Source organism: Passer montanus, unplaced genomic scaffold, assembly GCF_014805655.1.
Source record: "Passer montanus isolate IOZ18808 unplaced genomic scaffold, ASM1480565v1 scaffold81, whole genome shotgun sequence".
NCBI lineage: Eukaryota > Metazoa > Chordata > Aves > Passeriformes > Passeridae > Passer > Passer montanus.
The window spans coordinates 1,871,908-1,889,437 of NW_024373368.1; the positions used below are offsets into that span (position 1 = coordinate 1,871,908).

The 17,530-nt window shown below is 44.4% G+C and overlaps 1 protein-coding gene across 1 annotated transcript in view; it reads right to left on the reverse strand.

Annotated features, from left to right (window-relative positions):
- Positions 1–17,530, reverse strand: part of AUTS2 (activator of transcription and developmental regulator AUTS2) — a 773,887-nt gene that overhangs the window by 552,728 nt on the left and 203,629 nt on the right. Inside the window, exon 2 of the mRNA XM_039732931.1 lies at positions 12,678–12,887. Within this exon, the coding sequence (XP_039588865.1) occupies positions 12,678–12,887 (210 nt within the window). The remainder of the gene's footprint in view (positions 1–12,677; positions 12,888–17,530) is intronic.

Here is a 17,530-nt window from a genome sequence, read left to right on the forward strand (position 1 = left end):
GTTTATTCTCTCCAAATTTAATTCTAGGAGCTCCTGTAGTAAGAGCTTTATTTTTCTTCAGCTTGAATTTTAGCCTACAAGGTTTAAAGCAAAATCCTCGTGCAATCAAAAGAACAAAATACCACAGCAGCTTTATTTTCTAACAGACAAAGATGATCATTTCTGCAGGAAAGAGAAACCCCCCATCAACAGTGTCTGAAAACAGAGCTGGCATAGCAGGTTGGCTGCTTAATATACATGGGCTGGAAATAATTCTACTAAATCAGAGTCCTGAATTATTCATGAAAAACAGATTTTCATGATTTAAATTAGAAAGACTTAAAATTACAAGCCTTGCATTGCTATTGATAGGTAAGATCTCTTTCCCCCTAAGCAATGTTACAGTCTCATACAGCTCCACTCCTGGAAATGCTTTATGATCACTGTAAAATAGTACAAAAATCTCCTGACACTCTCTCCTTCTGGAAACAACACACCCTCTGGTACATGATTTAGACCAGTAATAGCCCACCAGTAATGATTATATCAAAATATATCATTATGATAATGAATAAAGTTTGAAGGGATCGTTTTCAGTATTTATTGCATATTAAAGCACAGGTTCATTTAAAACATTGGAAGCACAAGCCTCAGCACTGCAAATAAACTCTTTCCATCATGAAAAACACTGCACTTCTTACAGGAAGCATCAGACCACAAATCTGACTTCAGATCTTTCCAAAGCATTCTGTAATGATACACAGTGCAGCCTCCCTCCCTGCACTCACTGATTTATAGAGACAGTGCCATTAATAAGCCAAAGGCTTGCACTGCTTCCTGGGAGCTGCCATCCACTGGTTCCACACAAATCCCCTCAGCTGCGATGGCTCCAGCGCTCTGCGTTAGGAATTATTAATATTCATTCATCACACAGGTACAACCTCTCATCTGGAGATCTGCACAAATTCTCCAATTAAACCTATCTGCCTTGATTAGGGATTGGTAGACAAGTTGTTCCTGATGAAACACCACTTCCATGCAGGATGAGCCCGGGGCTGTGGGGCTGGGCGTGCAGAGCCCACGGCGGGTCCCGGTGCAGGCCGTGCCCTCGCAGGGGTCACGTCTGGACACGGACTGAGCTCCTGGCAGCTCCATGCAGAGGCTGCTCCAGGCTTTTCTACACTCTAAGAGTATTTTTTGGAAATCCTCAGCCTGAGCTACAGCTCAAATGTTAATGCCAGCAGCACCTGAACTGAATTGGGTAAGGGCAGCTCGGCTGGGCCAGAGTCCAGAGCAGGAGCAGGGGAGCAGCTGGGATAACCCAGCACCCAAAGGACTCGTCAGTAACAGCTTCTGTGGGCTAAGGCAGAATCCCTGCTTCCTGAACCTTTTACTTTAGCACAGGAGATATGGAACTCACTCCTTTTCCAGTTAGCAGGATCAGTCCTCAGCACATCGTTCTGTATCATCAAGAGAAGACAACCAATATCAAATCTTGCAAACTGAGAGCATCGTGCCACCCAAATATAGCTTTTATTTGACAACACAACACCAAGTCATCACTATCCTGTCATTTCCTTCTTGAGAACCAAAGCACAGAGCACTTGTCTGGATATTAATTTATTTTCTTAAACATAGGAGCTTTTTTCCTTCACCTAGCAAGCCCTATTGAGCAGGTTATATAATTAACATCAAAGCAATTTGAATGCTGCTTGACTTGCTAAAAGCTGGTAAACAAGCAGGAAGCAATAAGGTGCTTTACAAGAAAAGAACATGTGTTTGGGGGAGGGGAGACAATAAAACATTAAACAGATTGATTAGTGATTTTAACAGAATTTCCATTTTTATTAACTCTCTGCATGCTTTGGGCACTCGATTTTTATTTCATTTACAAAAGTAGGAGATTTTTTTGTTCAACTAGATCAGAGAAAAACCTTTGCTGAAGGAAATTATGCGCATGGTTGGCAAACAGAGAAACTTCATGCGCCAAATATCTTCTGCTTTCAATAGCTAGGAGAAAATCCACCTCCTTCAATTTATGATTGAAATATTTTTTATTAACATATTTATTAAAAGCCAACCTGAAATCACAAGGAAAGGTACCAAACCTCAGCTTCCAGTTCTATACCCATTCTTAGCTGTATTATTTTTATTGATTTAAGGACTTGAGCCTGGGGACAGGGTTAGCAGGGCGAGCTGGGCTTACACTTGACAGCATTTTATGAGCAAACTTGGGGGTTTCTCTCTTGTTTCTCTGTTCATGCAGAAAAGAGTTGCTCAATTCTTCTTTCTTAAGCCCACAGGTCCAGTACAACCATTTGTAACTCCACCACGTGGGAAAGGGCACACAGCACACGGGAACTTTGAGGTCAGTGACTCAGTCTTTGCTGTCAGAGACTGCAATGGCCCATGGCCTTTTATATGACCTAAATCAACTTCTGCCTGCAAACCAATTATGTTCTGGCTTCTTCTCCAACAATTTCTTGCAGGATCTCAGCAGGTTTTGGGTTGATTGCTTAACTTCCTGCACTAGTTTACGCCTTCAACAGATCTGAGATGTCCTCAGGATGTTCACACATGGACAGATCTAGAAAGACTAACACTCTATTCCTGTGTCTTTGTTTTGCTGGACTACAGAGAGCACAGCCTCCTGGTGTCTTCCATGCTAGGAGGAATTGTGATTAAACTGCAATAGCAATTATTTCATTGGAGAAAGTGGAGGTTTGCATTTTGTTCAAGCAGGTGCCTCCAGCTCACAGGCAGACACCAGGGGAGCAGCTATGGCCAGGAACAGATTCCTGCATCCTCCTGAGTAAGGGGGACTTTGCTACAAGTTAGGTTTTTTCAAGAAAGTCCACTCACAGGGTCTCATTTCAATAGTCCTCAATAGCTGATCCAATACAGATGGATAAATCTGAAACTGATCTTACACTGACTATTAAAAATGGGACATTAGACTCATCAGGAGTAGGTATGTTGTCACAGCCTGTTACAGTGTTGCTGATATTAGAGACAAACTTCCAACACCACTGGAAACACAAAAGCATAGTAACTTTTGCATTCAATCTTCTATAAAAATATTTGTGTTCTTGTAGCAAATATAATAAAAATTTTTAAGGGTAACTCTTTCATTTTTGCTCATAGAACCTCACTGTATTTTAATATTGAGCAGCAAAAACTGTTGCAAGGAAAGGTCAGGAGGAAAGGAGAAGTTTGTTTTGTCTGTTTTAGGAGTCCAGGCCTTACACAATAATGGCCACATTGTGTTCTTCAACCGACTCCACCACTGATCCAAATATCCATTGGAATTATCCAAGTGTACAGCAAGCTTAGACAACACAATCACCTGTGGCACATTTTGCTAGTACCAGAGGCCTTCCTAGTGCACAGAGTTCATATACTGTTAATAAAGCATTGAACATCTGAAATGGAGGGTTTATATTTAGAAGTGTGTTCCATTTCAGTGGGTTTGGGCACAAATTAAGATGTCTTGATTTTATAAAATTGCAGCATTACAACTTCTGAAACTCCACAAAGCAGAGAACAACTTTCTCCAGGCTGAGGAAGATTATCAATAATTCTCCTAAGCTGTACACCCAGGTCACTTTTTGCTAAAATGAAATAAATAGCAGAAAGTTTAGAAGTGCACTTTGTTTCTTCCAGCAGTGCCATGCCACCCCTGGGGACACAGGCAGCCTCTGGGGCTGGCCAGAGCCAGCCAGGCTAAATCCAGGGAATGCTCAAAAACTCCACAATGGCCCCCAAGGCGCTGCAAACCATGAAAACAATTGTGTGAGCTCAGTGCTGGAATTTCACGGGGATTTACTGCACACTGCCACTCCCCTGCCCTTGGCTCCCCACTTGGGATAAACCCCAGCCCCAAGGGCAGCTGCTCAGACCCAGGGCAGTCACAGCCTCCCTCCACATCCCAGGGACTGCAATGAGCCAGCTCTAAAAGCAGGAGTGCTGCCTTTAGTCTACCAAGAGACAGAAAACCAGCCCACTCAGCCAAGCCGAGGCACTGCTGCTGCCCTTGGGAAGGATAAACACGGAGCCTTCCACACCCCTTGGGAAGGGAACAGCTCCTCTCAGCGCTGCTCACTGACACTTTGAGACATTTCTCAAAGCCATGGCCTGGGTCTGTGCCCCTGAACCCATGGAGTTACAGCACTCAGGAGCTGGACGAAGGGTACAAAAGCCTAAGAAGGAGTTTAAGCATCCATGGGAGGCTGAAATGCTCCTGAGGCTGCTCCCAGCACCCCGGCCTCCCTGTGCCCCTGCAGCACAGCAGTGCTGCAAACCCAGCCTGGGCTGCTGGGGGCCACAGCCACAGCCAAATCCACCGCTCCCACACCTCCTGTCCTGCTGAAAACTGAGTTTGTAGAGGAAAAAGCAAGAATCCAGTAACATAACTCAAATGTGAGAATGTACTTGTGTGCTTACAATTAATCTGCAGGCAAACCCATAGGCTAGAAGTCTTGGCCTAAATATATTTCTAGAATACAAAAAAATATTTTAAAAAGTTCTGGATGACTTCCTTTTTAAATTAAAAATGGTCACTTTATTATACTGTCTTATAATACTTAAACTAGCATTTAATTTATCTCCGGGCAGACTCAGTCAAAATTAATTTTTTGTTTAATTCCTTACTGGTAACATGCATGGAAACTTTTAAGACAGCAATTGATTGCATTGAGCATTTAAAATATGGTTCACTTCCTGGCACATTTAACAATCATTTAAGTTTTCAATTAAAGTAGGGTGCCAACACTAAAAGAAAAAAGATAATCCTGAGAGACAATAGCTGCTCTGTGCACAAGAAACTATTTTTTTACTAAAATTCTCAAGATGTCTAATTGATTAATATAATTAGGTTAGCCAAAAAGTGAGTGTTTCTAATCTCCTTTTTTAATTGGAATTTGCTGGGAGTTTGTGTCACACTGGGTGGCTGGTGCACACAGGGGTGCTTCCTCTGCCACAGCATTACCTGCTCAGGTAACAGCATAGTGACACCTCTACAACTTTATCTCAGAGCAATCTGGAGCCAAAAGATAAAGTGAAATGCAGCAGGGCAGAGCAGAGAGAGTGGCAATATTTGCATTAGAAATAAAAACATGCCAACATTGCTCATTTTCTTGCAAGCCTGATCACCCTCAACTCAACAGCGATTGCAGGCACAAGCACACGAGGCAAAGAAACCCTTCCTCTGCCACAGCCCAGGGGTGATCAGCTCACACCATCAGCTGGAGAGAAATGGGGGAGATCTTAATATCCCACTGCATATTCCTGGTGTGACCCGAGTTCCTCCACGCTCCTCCTTGGCTGCACAAGCTCCATCAGCCAGAAGCATCACAGCAATCACAATCAGGTGCTAATGGCCTTTCTCAGTCCTGGTTAAGGGACAGTCCACACTGCCCAACAGCTGATATTTCATCCAGAGTGGCCAAACCAGCCCAGGACCAAGTTTTAAGCTTGTGTTGTTCTGGGGCTGCACCTGGGGACTCTGTGCCTGCACTGGTGCTGAAACTGCTCACACACAGCAGGCTCTGAGCTGGGCAGTGCACACAGCAGCACACAGGATCAAACCACCATACCAAACACAGTGCTTCTGAGGCTGAGACACAGGCATCTGCTACTTCAGCATCAGCAAACAATACCTGGGTAGAGTTCCTCTTACCTTTGGGCACATATACTCATTCACAGCACAGGGACATGACAAAAACCAGGCCCTTTTCTTCCACCCTCATCAGCCCTGCAAGGGAAGCTCTCCATGGAGAAGCCATTTTGAGTCCCTGGGACTTCCCAAAATGTATTTTTAAGCCTTCTAGCAGGGATAACATCCTGAGTAATCAATTTGACTCATGATTACTATTTCAAACACAGGCTCATACCCAGACGAAAAAAGCACACTAACATGGCAATATATACAGAACAATAACATTGCCAGATGGTATAATACTGAGCAGAATTAATTTCACACATGATGTTTTCAAGGTGTTAAAATATGTCACAGCTTCTGCTAATAAAACATCTTCCTCTCCACTCCTCCTTTTAAGAAAATGCTCCCTTCCCACCAGCCTGTATTTTATATTATATGTGTTTCCATCCTGATAAGCGCCGCTGATTGCTTGCAAACCTAATTACAGTCAAATGAAAGTCTTTCAGAACCATCATTAGCAATTAGGACCTGCTGGATTTGCAGTGTATCATTTAGAGAGGTATAATTCAATGGCTTATTGAAAAATTGCAGGTGAAACTGGTGATTATGGGGGGGGGGCGCCTGTGACACGTCACTGTGGGCGAGCATTGGGTGCAGTGGCAGCTCCCTGAGCCCTGATCAGTGACTGCAGGGGTTTGTCCTGGCTGAGCACAGCCCTGCCTGGCCCAGAGCTGGTCCTGGGACCAGCTCTGCACTCCCTGAGCCTGCCTTTGTGTGTGCTCTCCTGGAATCCACCGTGCCCATTCAGCAGCTCGGGGAAGCCGGGGGGATGTGCAGCATGGAACAACAGGCACACGAAGCCACACACATCATTTTTCAGTCCTTTCTGCAGAGAACAACAGTCTTTTCTGTGCCCATTGAGCTCAATTATATATTATCAGGGCCCAGAAGTTGTTTGGATGCTTTTGAGCAGCTGGGTGCCTTCACAGATGACGCACTGGATACGGTGACTGCGGGTTAAGTGCAGCTGGAGATTTCTGTGGCCTCTGATCAGAGGCAAACAGCAGTTGAGAATCACAAAATGCTTGTAATTCAAGCACTGTTTGTCACCCACGGCGCTTTCCAAACGGGAAGCGAGAAGGGGACTGAATGGCAGCCCAGCTTTCAGCACATGCTCCCACACAGACAGGAATCCACACACTGTGCATGTGTGAAAATAAAGTGTGGGTCCCTGCCAAGGGTGAAATTACCAACTGGTCAGCATGAAGCACTCAGCATTTCCACAGCACATGGTGGACTGGATAAACTGAGCTGGACATCAGCAGAGACCGAGGATATTGGCTCTCAAAACCTGCCCCCTCTCTAGGCATCCCCCTCTATTGCACACCCTGTGTAACATTTACCCCTCAAAAACCCCACACAGCCCAGCCTACACCTCTGCAAAGCCTCACCTCTTCATTCCCTCCCCACAGATCTCTTTCTCTTTTTCTATCCTACAAAGGGTTCTCAAAGCCCGGATATACCAATCCCCTTTATCACATGAGCATCTTCTCCCACTAATTACTGCACCCACTCCTGATGTGATGTAACCTCAAAGTACAGTTACCCAGACATGGCTCTTTCTATTCTTTCAGAGCTGTAATCTGATTTTTTTCATCAATTCATGGGCTATTTTCTAAATTAAATGTTGTTTGATATGCTAGATTAATGACCGGTGCTTTGAGTGACAAGATACCAACACAATTTTGTTAAACCAGTGGCACCTGCAGGTCCTGCTGCTGGTGACATTTGTTGTAGGTGCCTTCAGACTTTTGCAACACTGGCACAGAATCAAACCACACCATGTAGGCTGCAGCACAAACAGCAAATCCACTCACTTCCAAGTGGTTGCACTAGCATCTTGAATCTGAAAGAAACCCTAAACCAAGCAACTTCTCCCTTTACATACAGAATGGAAATATTATCTCCCTTTCCATCAATGTGTGGCCATATCCCTGCTGGCCTGATCCTGGCTGGTCCTACTCCCAAGGCATGTGGCTTTGTCCCACATTCTACCAGTCAGTGCTGATGTTTCCTGTCAGGTCATAAAAAGCCAGACCTCCAGCAGTGCAAAACCAGCCCAAAAATCCCACATACAGCTTCCGATCCCCTGTGCTGCCCTGCACGAGGTCGTTTCACAGCCCAGGTTCCTTCCTGATCTCCAGAAGTGTTATAGTCACTGAAATCCAGCGGCTGCCAGTAAAGGCATCCCAAATCCCAGCAGCTATGTTCAACGAGGTTCGAGCCTTTATCACTCACTCCGTGCTATAGGCAGGATTTCCAAGGTGTCTGACCTCACACTGCACAAATACATCCCCATTTCTTCCCTTGCCCAGAGCTCCAAGAAATGAAACATTTCTCCGTGGCTGTGTATCGTCCTTGTAGCTGCTACGGCTCTCCCAGAGCCCACCCACAATTTCATTTTCAATTAGCAGCTCTTCGAAAAGTAGCAATGAAAGCAGTTGCTAAAGAGCACTCAGATGTCATTGAGAGCCTGCAAACCCAAACTGTAAATAGCACATTGTAAATCGCTTGTCAGCACAGTCAGATTCCCGGTGACAATCCAGCCCATCTGCCGCGCTCCCCGCGCGGAGCCACCGCACCCGCGGGGCCACCGCACCCGCGGGGCCACCGCACCCGCGGGGCCACCGCCGCCTCGCCGCGCCCGGAGCCCCGGGCAGCGGGGCCGGAGCTGCACCAGCCACCGTGACTGCAGGGCAGAGAGCTGCACCAGCCACCCTGGCTGCAAGGGTGAGAGCTGCACCAGCCACCCTGGCTGCAAGGGTGAGAGCTGCACCAGCCACCCTGGCTGCAGGGCTGGGAGCTGCAGGGCAGGCTCAGCTGCACCAGCCACCCTGAGCACCCTGGCTGCAGGGCAGGCTCAGCCACACGGGCATTTCACCTCTGCACGGCTGCTTTGCTGCGCTGAGGCACACGGGCACCTCTGCTCCAGGGGATGAGTGTGCTGGCACGGAATCAACGCAGGGAACCCGTGGTGCTCTCCAGTGACGATGGCAGAGGACAAACGGGAGGGGACAACGATGGCTGTCCACATCAGCCACCCAAGGCTCAGCAGTCTCAAATTTAGGATGTGTAGATTCAGGGTGAGGCTGCCAAGGGGACTGTGGACTGAATTCTGAGACGGAACAGCTTCAGCACTCCCCTCCCTCCCCTTTAATTGATTCATGTAATGGACCACGAGGTGAAAGCCAGTGGTTTATAACACTTGTATCTGGGGACTGCCAGAGTCAGCAGTGTATCTTCTGCTGCTGTTCTTCCCATTTTTCCTTTATCTCATTATAATTTACCTCCTAATTCATTTCTCCATCATGAGCTTTCTTCCCTCTATTTATCATCCACCTCCTATTTATTACCATTTGTCTCCTTCTCTGTACTCCTGCAGTATCTGGGATTGGGATTTGATATTCTGGAAGCGTCTCTGGAATCAGGTGGTGAAGGCAGAGCCCAGCAGCTGCTGGCTCTCGTGCACATGTGAGCCAGCCAAGGCATCCCCTGCCCAACATACACACTGCTGCTTTAGAAGCATATCCACAGATGATCCTCTTCTGCAAGAACCTCCCACCAGATGAAGAAAAACAGTGAAGGAAATGGTGGAGGTAGCACAAGTCAATGTCTTCTGCTCTTTTCAAATCACACACCCACTCAACAAAGAGAAATGGTCCTTCCCCCTCATTATCAAAATACTCTCAACCCTCCTGCCCTGAAAGCTCATAGTTTCCTGGTATGCCCCACTGTGCTCAGACCTCGAGGAATAAAATCTCATTAAAACCCATTTAAAAATGTTTGCCACCCTTTTACTACTTTAAAAATGTTCACTTTAAGATTTCCAAATGATTTTTACAGAAAGCACATAAAAACATGCCATCACCAATTAACGTAAAGGAAATTAAATTTAAAACGCTGGAGAAATATTCTGATGAGTCTTATGTTTGCTTAACGCCAACTAAAATTTCCTTGAGGCATTTAATAAGTACATTGATAAAAGCTCACAAAGCAGAGTTCAAAAGTCTTCTCGCTAGTAAAATATGAGCCTTAATTAACCTACAGTTTCACATTTTCTGGATTTCAATAAACCTGTAGGCATTTCAGCAGAGCTGGATAAATACCTGCATGAATACTGAAAGGATTTTCTCTGAAAACTAATTAGCAATGCTTTCAATAGCTGACTTCAGCTAAATCTGTTTGACAAGGGAGCTTCATACCCTAAATCCTGCAGTGAGAGTAACTTCCAGCAGATAACAGATTTCACAGGAAAGCATATCCAACAGGACTGTTAACCACTGGAAAAACTATGAGTGAGATCTCCAGGTATGAAACATTTCCCAGCAAGGACAGACAGCAGCCAAGGTCTTATGCAAGCACAGGAATGCAAGTGACAGCTCTGAGATTGCATCCTGCCATCCAGTTACAGTAATCACAGGTGACAATGCAGGATTCCCCCAGGGACAGAAGAGGCAGGATAAATTGTTTGTGTATCAAATATAAAGCCCTAATATAGCAAGGACACTATACATGCAGAAGATCCCCCGAACTTAGGTGAGGACACTCCTGCTGTGTCACACACAAACCACAGTGGCCCCAGCTCCTGGCTCACTGCTGTTTGAGAAGGTTGAAGAGCAAATCTTGTCTACTTCCCCTTCAGGAGCCCAGGGATGCAGTGGGATGGACCTGGGTGGGGAAAGCAAGCCAAGGCGTGCAGCCAAGAGTCACTTCAGGAGAAAAAGCATAACATGATCAGGAAAAAAACATGCTCAGAACTTATCAACCTCATTCTTTTGTGCTCTTCACCATTTGTCTTGAAAGAGGTCAGAAAATGCTTACCTAAAACTCTTGTATGTCTTATACATGTCTTGCCAAAGAACTTTGCAGTCTTTTCCATGATATCTTTTTTCCATGTTAAGTGCCAAAGTTGTATGACTGTTCATAAGACTTAAATGTTCATAAGACTTAAATGTTATCTGAGAAGCTCTACCCCTACCACACGTATCACATTTATATTGAGCAAGATACTTTATTTCCTCTCAGTCTTATGCCTTAGGAATTAGGCAGAGTACTCAGATTTATCAGCTCAAAGGAAAAGCATTTTCCATGACATTTGTCAACTCAATACCTTCCAAGCCAATGCATATTCATTCCCAAAAACACAACCTCACAAATAATCTCCATCAGCAGGAAGGGTAAATTCCTTCACAGATGAAATTCTGGGCAGAAATGTTCCACCTGGCATCAGGCCCCACTAGGAGAGCTCTCACTGCACACAGTCAGTCTGACAGACCAAAACCAAACAGAGACCACGGAGGCGAACACAGGAAACAGTCAAGGAAACACAGCAACCTTCAACATCTTCTGGTAATGGAATCATTGCATCAACTATCCTGAAGAGTTTTCCCCACCTTCCTTTGAAACACCAAGTAAAATTAAATCAGAAGAAACACCTTTAACAGCTGGTAGTGTGGAACAGGCATTTTACAATTTCTTTGCTCTGCAAAAGAGCTGTATAATCTCTTACTATATTCCTGTATACAGCTTAACATATAGGCTTCAAAATTATCATAAAAACCTATTTCTTCCCAGCTTCTCTAACTCTGCATATCAAAATTGAATACAACTCAGCATACTTGTCATCCTCAATGTTCCTTCCATCTCCCTGAGCTCACAAAATGAGAAGCAGTGAATTCTCACTATTTGCTACAAGTTTCTCTGCAAAGTAAGGTTTGGTCTGCACTAAACAAGGATGAAAACTGATTCCATGAATATCAACCATCTCCATTAAACGTTTAAATTTTGGTTCAAGAGTCATTAATATCACTCAAAAACAGGCAAAAGCTACCTAGTCACTACTACTATGTACTATTATCACCATCCTGAAGAGTTTTCCCCACCTTCCTTTGAAATACCAAGTAAAATTAAATCAGAAGAAACACCTTTAACAGCTGGTAGTGTGGAACAGGCATTTTACAATTTCTTTGCTCTGCTAAAGAACTGTATAATCTCTTACTATATTCCTGTATACAGCTTAACATATAGGCTTCAAAATTATCATGAAAACCTACTTCTTCCCAGCTTCTCTAACTCAGCATACTTGTCATCCTCAATGTTCCTTCCATCTCCCTGAGCTCACAAAATGAGAAGCAGTGAATTCTCACTATTTGCTACAAGTTTCTCTGCAAAGTAAGGTTTGGTCTGCACTAAACAAGGATGAAAACTGATTCCATGAATATCAACCATCTCCATTAAACGCTTAAATTTTGGTTCAAGAGTCATTAATATCACTCAAAAACAGGCAAAAGCTGACCTAGTCACTACTACTATGTACTATTATCACCATTATAGAAACCACACCTGTCACACTTTCTTCCTTAAAAAGCACAAGAAACACAACACTGCACAGTCATGAAGACAAATCCAACGTTTTCAGCCTCCAGCTTTGCCATCCTGGCTGTTGCCTGCTCACTCCCACCACTGTTGGGAAGGCAGACATTCTTGCTCAGGGTGGGTGATCAGTAACCCAGGGGAGCAGACACCAGCACCACTGACACCTCACAAAGGAGCTCCTCACACTCTAATCAGCTTTGCCTTGATTAACAGCTGCCCTTCTTGCAATTGCCTCACCTCACCCTGGGATGTTCAGAGGGCTCTTCTGCTTCTGTGTACAAAGCCTGAAGACAAGAAGGTCTTTATAGGACAAAGTTGGCCTCACAACCACAGAAAGACCTCATTTGTTGGCCCTGACAGTCTCACAGCCAGCCTGTGGAAAGCTCTTCTCACTTTTACACATTCATTTATCAGATCAACATCAATAGAAGCATCACTTGCTCTCCCTCTCAGTGGTAGGACACTGCACCACATCACACCCAAGAACAAAACAACTACAAAAGCATTAAAATAAGCAATCCCACAAAATGAGAAATTGACTTCTACATACCATGAACCAACGGGCAGAGCCCTCCCTCCCCACAGCAGGAAACTTGTCTCCCACCTGTCTGAGGCCCTTGGGTAACTTCTTCCTTTTCCCAAGGTGCTGGCACAGGTTTCGGTCATTTTCCCGGTCGGAGCTGTACTGGTGGTGGTGGAGCCTGTTCTTTTTTGGAAGGTATGACAGCCCATTGGTAAGTGCTTCCCTTTTCTTCTTGGCTAGAGGATTCTGTCGCTTCTCCACACGTTCCTGAGGTTTCAGAGCTATGTCCTTCTGCAGAGGGAGGAGAAAAACACCATGGTCAAACTACAGCTCTGGTTTGGTTCCAGGTGACCTGCAAAGCACTCTCAGGGCAAAGGAACAAACCCACCCTTCACTGATGTCCTCTTAATCAAAAGGTAGGCAAATGCTAAATAAAATTGGCAGGATGAAGTGAGTGCATGGAAGGAGAAACATCCCCCTTGAGACTCCATATAGTCAACCTCAATTCTCATAAGCATCTCATGGATCAAGAGAGCACACATTTTAGAAGACAGCATTTGTTTATCATGCTTAAATTAACAATCTGCTTTGATTTAAACAATGCTTGACTTTTCAATATTTATTCTTATTATTTCTTGTATTTGAGAAGCCAAGGCACGAGCTGACCTAAATCCAATTAGGGCCAATGAATCTCCATTGACTGCAGGGCATGCTTCCCTCAAGCCTGACTTAAGCAGTAGATTTCCAGGTCTCAGGGAGAGGGGTGAAAAGTGCATGAAAAAAGCATCTTGTATTTGAAAAGTTTGTCACTGACCCTTTAACACCCAGAATCAATGTTGTCTATTAAAAATGCTCCACTCTTGTAACACAAATGTGAGTTGTGTCACTTAGCCCACAGCTGTTTTCTTACAAATAACCTGCAACACACAGAATCCCTATTTTCATTTCAGATAAATGCTACTTGAAACAAATCTTTTTCAACAGCACAGAATTACAGGCAGAGGAAGAGGAGGCTGTAGAATTCATTAGGAGAGAAGAATGAGAAGCTATTGAGAAGATGTTAATTACAGTGCAGATTCTGCATCCAATAAATGCAGCGTGCTGAGTCACACCTTCTCCTGGAGCTGCCCAGGGTGGGCTCTGCTGCTGCCCTGGGAGGGGAGGGTACTGGAGCAGGGCTGTGCTTTCAGCACTCTGCTAACGTGCCTGTCTTGGGCCAGAAGCTCCCATGCCCACCATAAGGTGCTGGGTAACCTTGTGAGTTTTCAGCTGTTGTTTACAGTCACTTAATATTATAACTGACAGCAGCAAGGGCTATTGGTCCCTGTGTCACATAAAGACTGAGGCTCAGGAGAATATCATTCAAATGATGGCACCTTTTTATGCAAAAAAACATGCCTAAAGGCAAAAAGCAGTTTGGCTTTAATTAAAGACTGCTCCCTAAATGACTCTCTAAAACACAAGAGCTTCACAAAATTCATAACTGAAACCAATGAGATGATTAATTAAACTGAAGACAGTCATTGTTCAAATTTGATATTTAGCAAAGGGAATGATTTTACAGGCATTAAAGACAGGAGTACTGAACAGAAACTATAAGACATTTTTTATACCTTTTCATCACCTAAGACACCACAGGACTTTTCCCAGGGTTTTTCTCCTCAGTGTTAGTCCTATCCAAGAAGTTAGGAGCCTTATCCAACCTCATGAAAGAGAATTGGAGCATCCTTAGCTACCACACAGGATTAGTAATTTAAGAAACCTCCTGTGTCTGCTCACTGGTCCCTCCCTGCCCCTACTGAAAAAGAGCTCAGGATTAGCACTGATCTTCCTAAAATGCTTTGGGATCTCCTTGTGCACAAGCAGAGGGATCCTATGGAGCTGCCCAAGGAAATTAAAAGCAGGAACAACCCCTTTTTTTTTGTCGGCACACCTTCTGCCTCCCTTTCCAGGCAGGTTTTAGGTTTAGCTGCACACCATAAATGCAGGAAGGCAAATTCTCAGGTGCAGTAACCATTTCACCAGTGCTCCCCATCAACAGCTTTGTAAAACTACAGCATCCACAAACACACCTGGACCTCCTGGACAGCAAGGGCAGGTTATAAAACAGCAGATATTTTATGTTAGAACTGATTTGTAGCTTAGGATAGCTATCATGCTGCTAACAATTCTTTTTTCAGGTCAGCATAAAAAAATTCCAGTGTTTTAATGAGTAGAACATTATAACAGCAAAGACTTCTGTTAAAACACAGAGCTCATGTTTGTAGATACAAATGCTATTCAAGAGGATTCACTGTAAATGTGAGAGGCTGAAGGAGTGAACAAAGGGGAAACTTTCTGGGGGGGGAAAAAATTCTTCTAATGACTAAGTAGCTTTTGTGGGATTTTTCTCCCAGCTGTGAGTGATCTAAATGAAACAGTGGCAGGCTTCCAGAAGCTTATAAAATGTCTGAAGGGGCCAGGCACTTCCATCAAGAAATAACTGGTTCCTATTAGCTTTAGGGGGTGGGAGATGGGTCAGACTCAGCCGATCACTGTGGATGTACCTGGGATGACCCTTCCTCAGAGCCCATGTTCCACACAACTGCACGAGGCTTCACAAGGTGTCAGACACCTGAAGAACCTGGAGCCCAGGAGAACTGGGAGGAAGGAATCTGCTCACACCTGTGGCAAAATGAGTGACACCAAATCCACAAAGCCTTCCCCAGCCTGCATGGAAAGGCACCTTCCAAGGCAGAAGGAAGGATTGGCAGGAGGGTTCAAAATTAAGGAATGTTCCTCTTCTGCTCAAAGCAAAAAGACACCAAGGAGCTCCAGATGTGCCTAACTTGTGAAAGAGACCTTAAATCCTGTCTGGTGGGTGGGCTTGCTGTGAAATTTAGCCTTAAGGATTGGTGTTTGACAACCCTGTTCCTCCAGAAGAGCTGTCTGCTTTTCACCAGCTGACACCACTGTGGGGAAATTACAGAATATTGGGGATCAAACTCTTTGTGAGGGACCTGTGGGGTACAGCTCTCATGGATTTCAACAGAGACACGACTTGGCCTGAAAATAAATGTGTGCATAGAAACGTGTGCTGAATTCTTCATCTGCAGACTACATGAGGACATGCAAAAGAATAAAACTTAGACACAGGTGGACAAGATGCATTAAAAGTAGCTTGAATAGAGCTCTGGCAGGGTGTTCTCCTGGTGTTTGAGGTGCAAACTGCCTGGGATTGTCTCAGACTGTGCCCTGTGGAGGCAGAGCTTGGCTGGGAACACAGCCCTGCATAAATCACTTCCCCCCTTCTGCCCTTTCTCCCTCATCCCATTTTTATCTTTGCCTTGTTTAGATAGGACAATAGCTGTACCACGCCGTGTGCTAGTACATTAGCCAGCACAATCTTAATTACAGTCTTCAGGCATCATCATGATTAGAGTAATAAGCTGTAATTACTCTAAGGTGACAGTACTGCACAGACCTTATCTACATAGATAAGAAGATGTAGCAATATTTCATGTCGAGACAGATTTTTCAGCAGCTACCCATGGCGTGGATTCAGCCTGAGCAGCAGACCCCATGAACACTTTCAGTCTCTAATGGAGGTTTTTCTCCTCTCCTGCCAGCACACAAGCCCACACATTATTCAGTGAATCCTACAAACATATTAGGCACAGTTTAAAACCTTCTCTTTCAGAGCTATCTTTCATCAGTAAAGTGCCTTAAGTGTATCAGGAAGGTGACTTAAATGTATAAATATGTAATTACACGCAATTCAATACAAAAGTGCATTAATATTTATGAGTGTACTGTATAATCTAAAAAAATTTCCATTTGTTTTATTTCTATTGGGCACATTAATCAGGCTGTAGGTGCCCTGGCAGGGAAGGGCTGTGGTGCTGAGCAGGCAGGGCACTGCAGTCACCAGGCTCCAGCAGCACCCACAGCCTCAGCCCAGCCCAGGGGAGGAGAAGCAGCCCCAGATCATCAATGATCCAGCTCCATCAGACCATTTCTCATGGCAGCAGGCTTGAAGGACACACTGCATTCTCATCAGGCCTTTCAGGGAGCTATGCCTGATTTATTTCAGCAAAGTCCATCTTCTTGCTACATAAATGACAACTCCCTGATTAAACACCAAGCCCTCAGTGGCAGCAGAGCAGGGTTTGTGGGGCACACACATCAGCCCCCTGAGCCCACCCCAGAGCCAGCCCACACTGCCCAGCCCTGCCCTCTGACACCACCTTAAAAATTACATGTGAATTACTCTGTTCCCCTCCTTATCACTGCATTTTTCTGTGGGAGTGCTGGATGAAAAACAACACTGTAAGCACAGTGTGCAGCAAATACACTGCAGAAATTTTCCTGGATGAACATTTCAGGTGCTGCTCAGGGATTTAAAGCCTTGACCTTTCCAAACCATCCTTGTGGATCATCACTACAATTCCAATGTTGTAAAAACTTATTTTCTGAATTTGCACTGAATGTGACCTCAGTAAAATACAACTTTTAAAAACTGATTATTAAAAACAGGAGTAGTTTACACTGTAATGCTAGTTAAACCAAATTACAATTGTAACAGTCTACAACTATATTCCAATTATTTGCTCCTCAGGTTCTCACTAAAGTCTTTACAGCTTTATATCACAGCCCAGCAATTTATCCTTCACTCCAAGAAAAAAGAAATTAGACATTTTTTAAAACATCAAACAGTTATGAAACATCAGTGTAATACTCCACTTTAAACACAAGTATTTAGAAAATCAAGCTTGAAGCTGCCAGTCTGCCCCGCTCACTTTTCAGACAGCCAAAGGTCTGTGTCAAACAGAACTGTAAGAAAGGCACTTCTGGAGCCTTTCAAGGTACAAACAATTCACGTTTGATTGGGAACACTGGTGCAGAAGGAAGAAGCTAATTAAAGGAAAAAAAAATACATTTTCAGTAGCTACAAA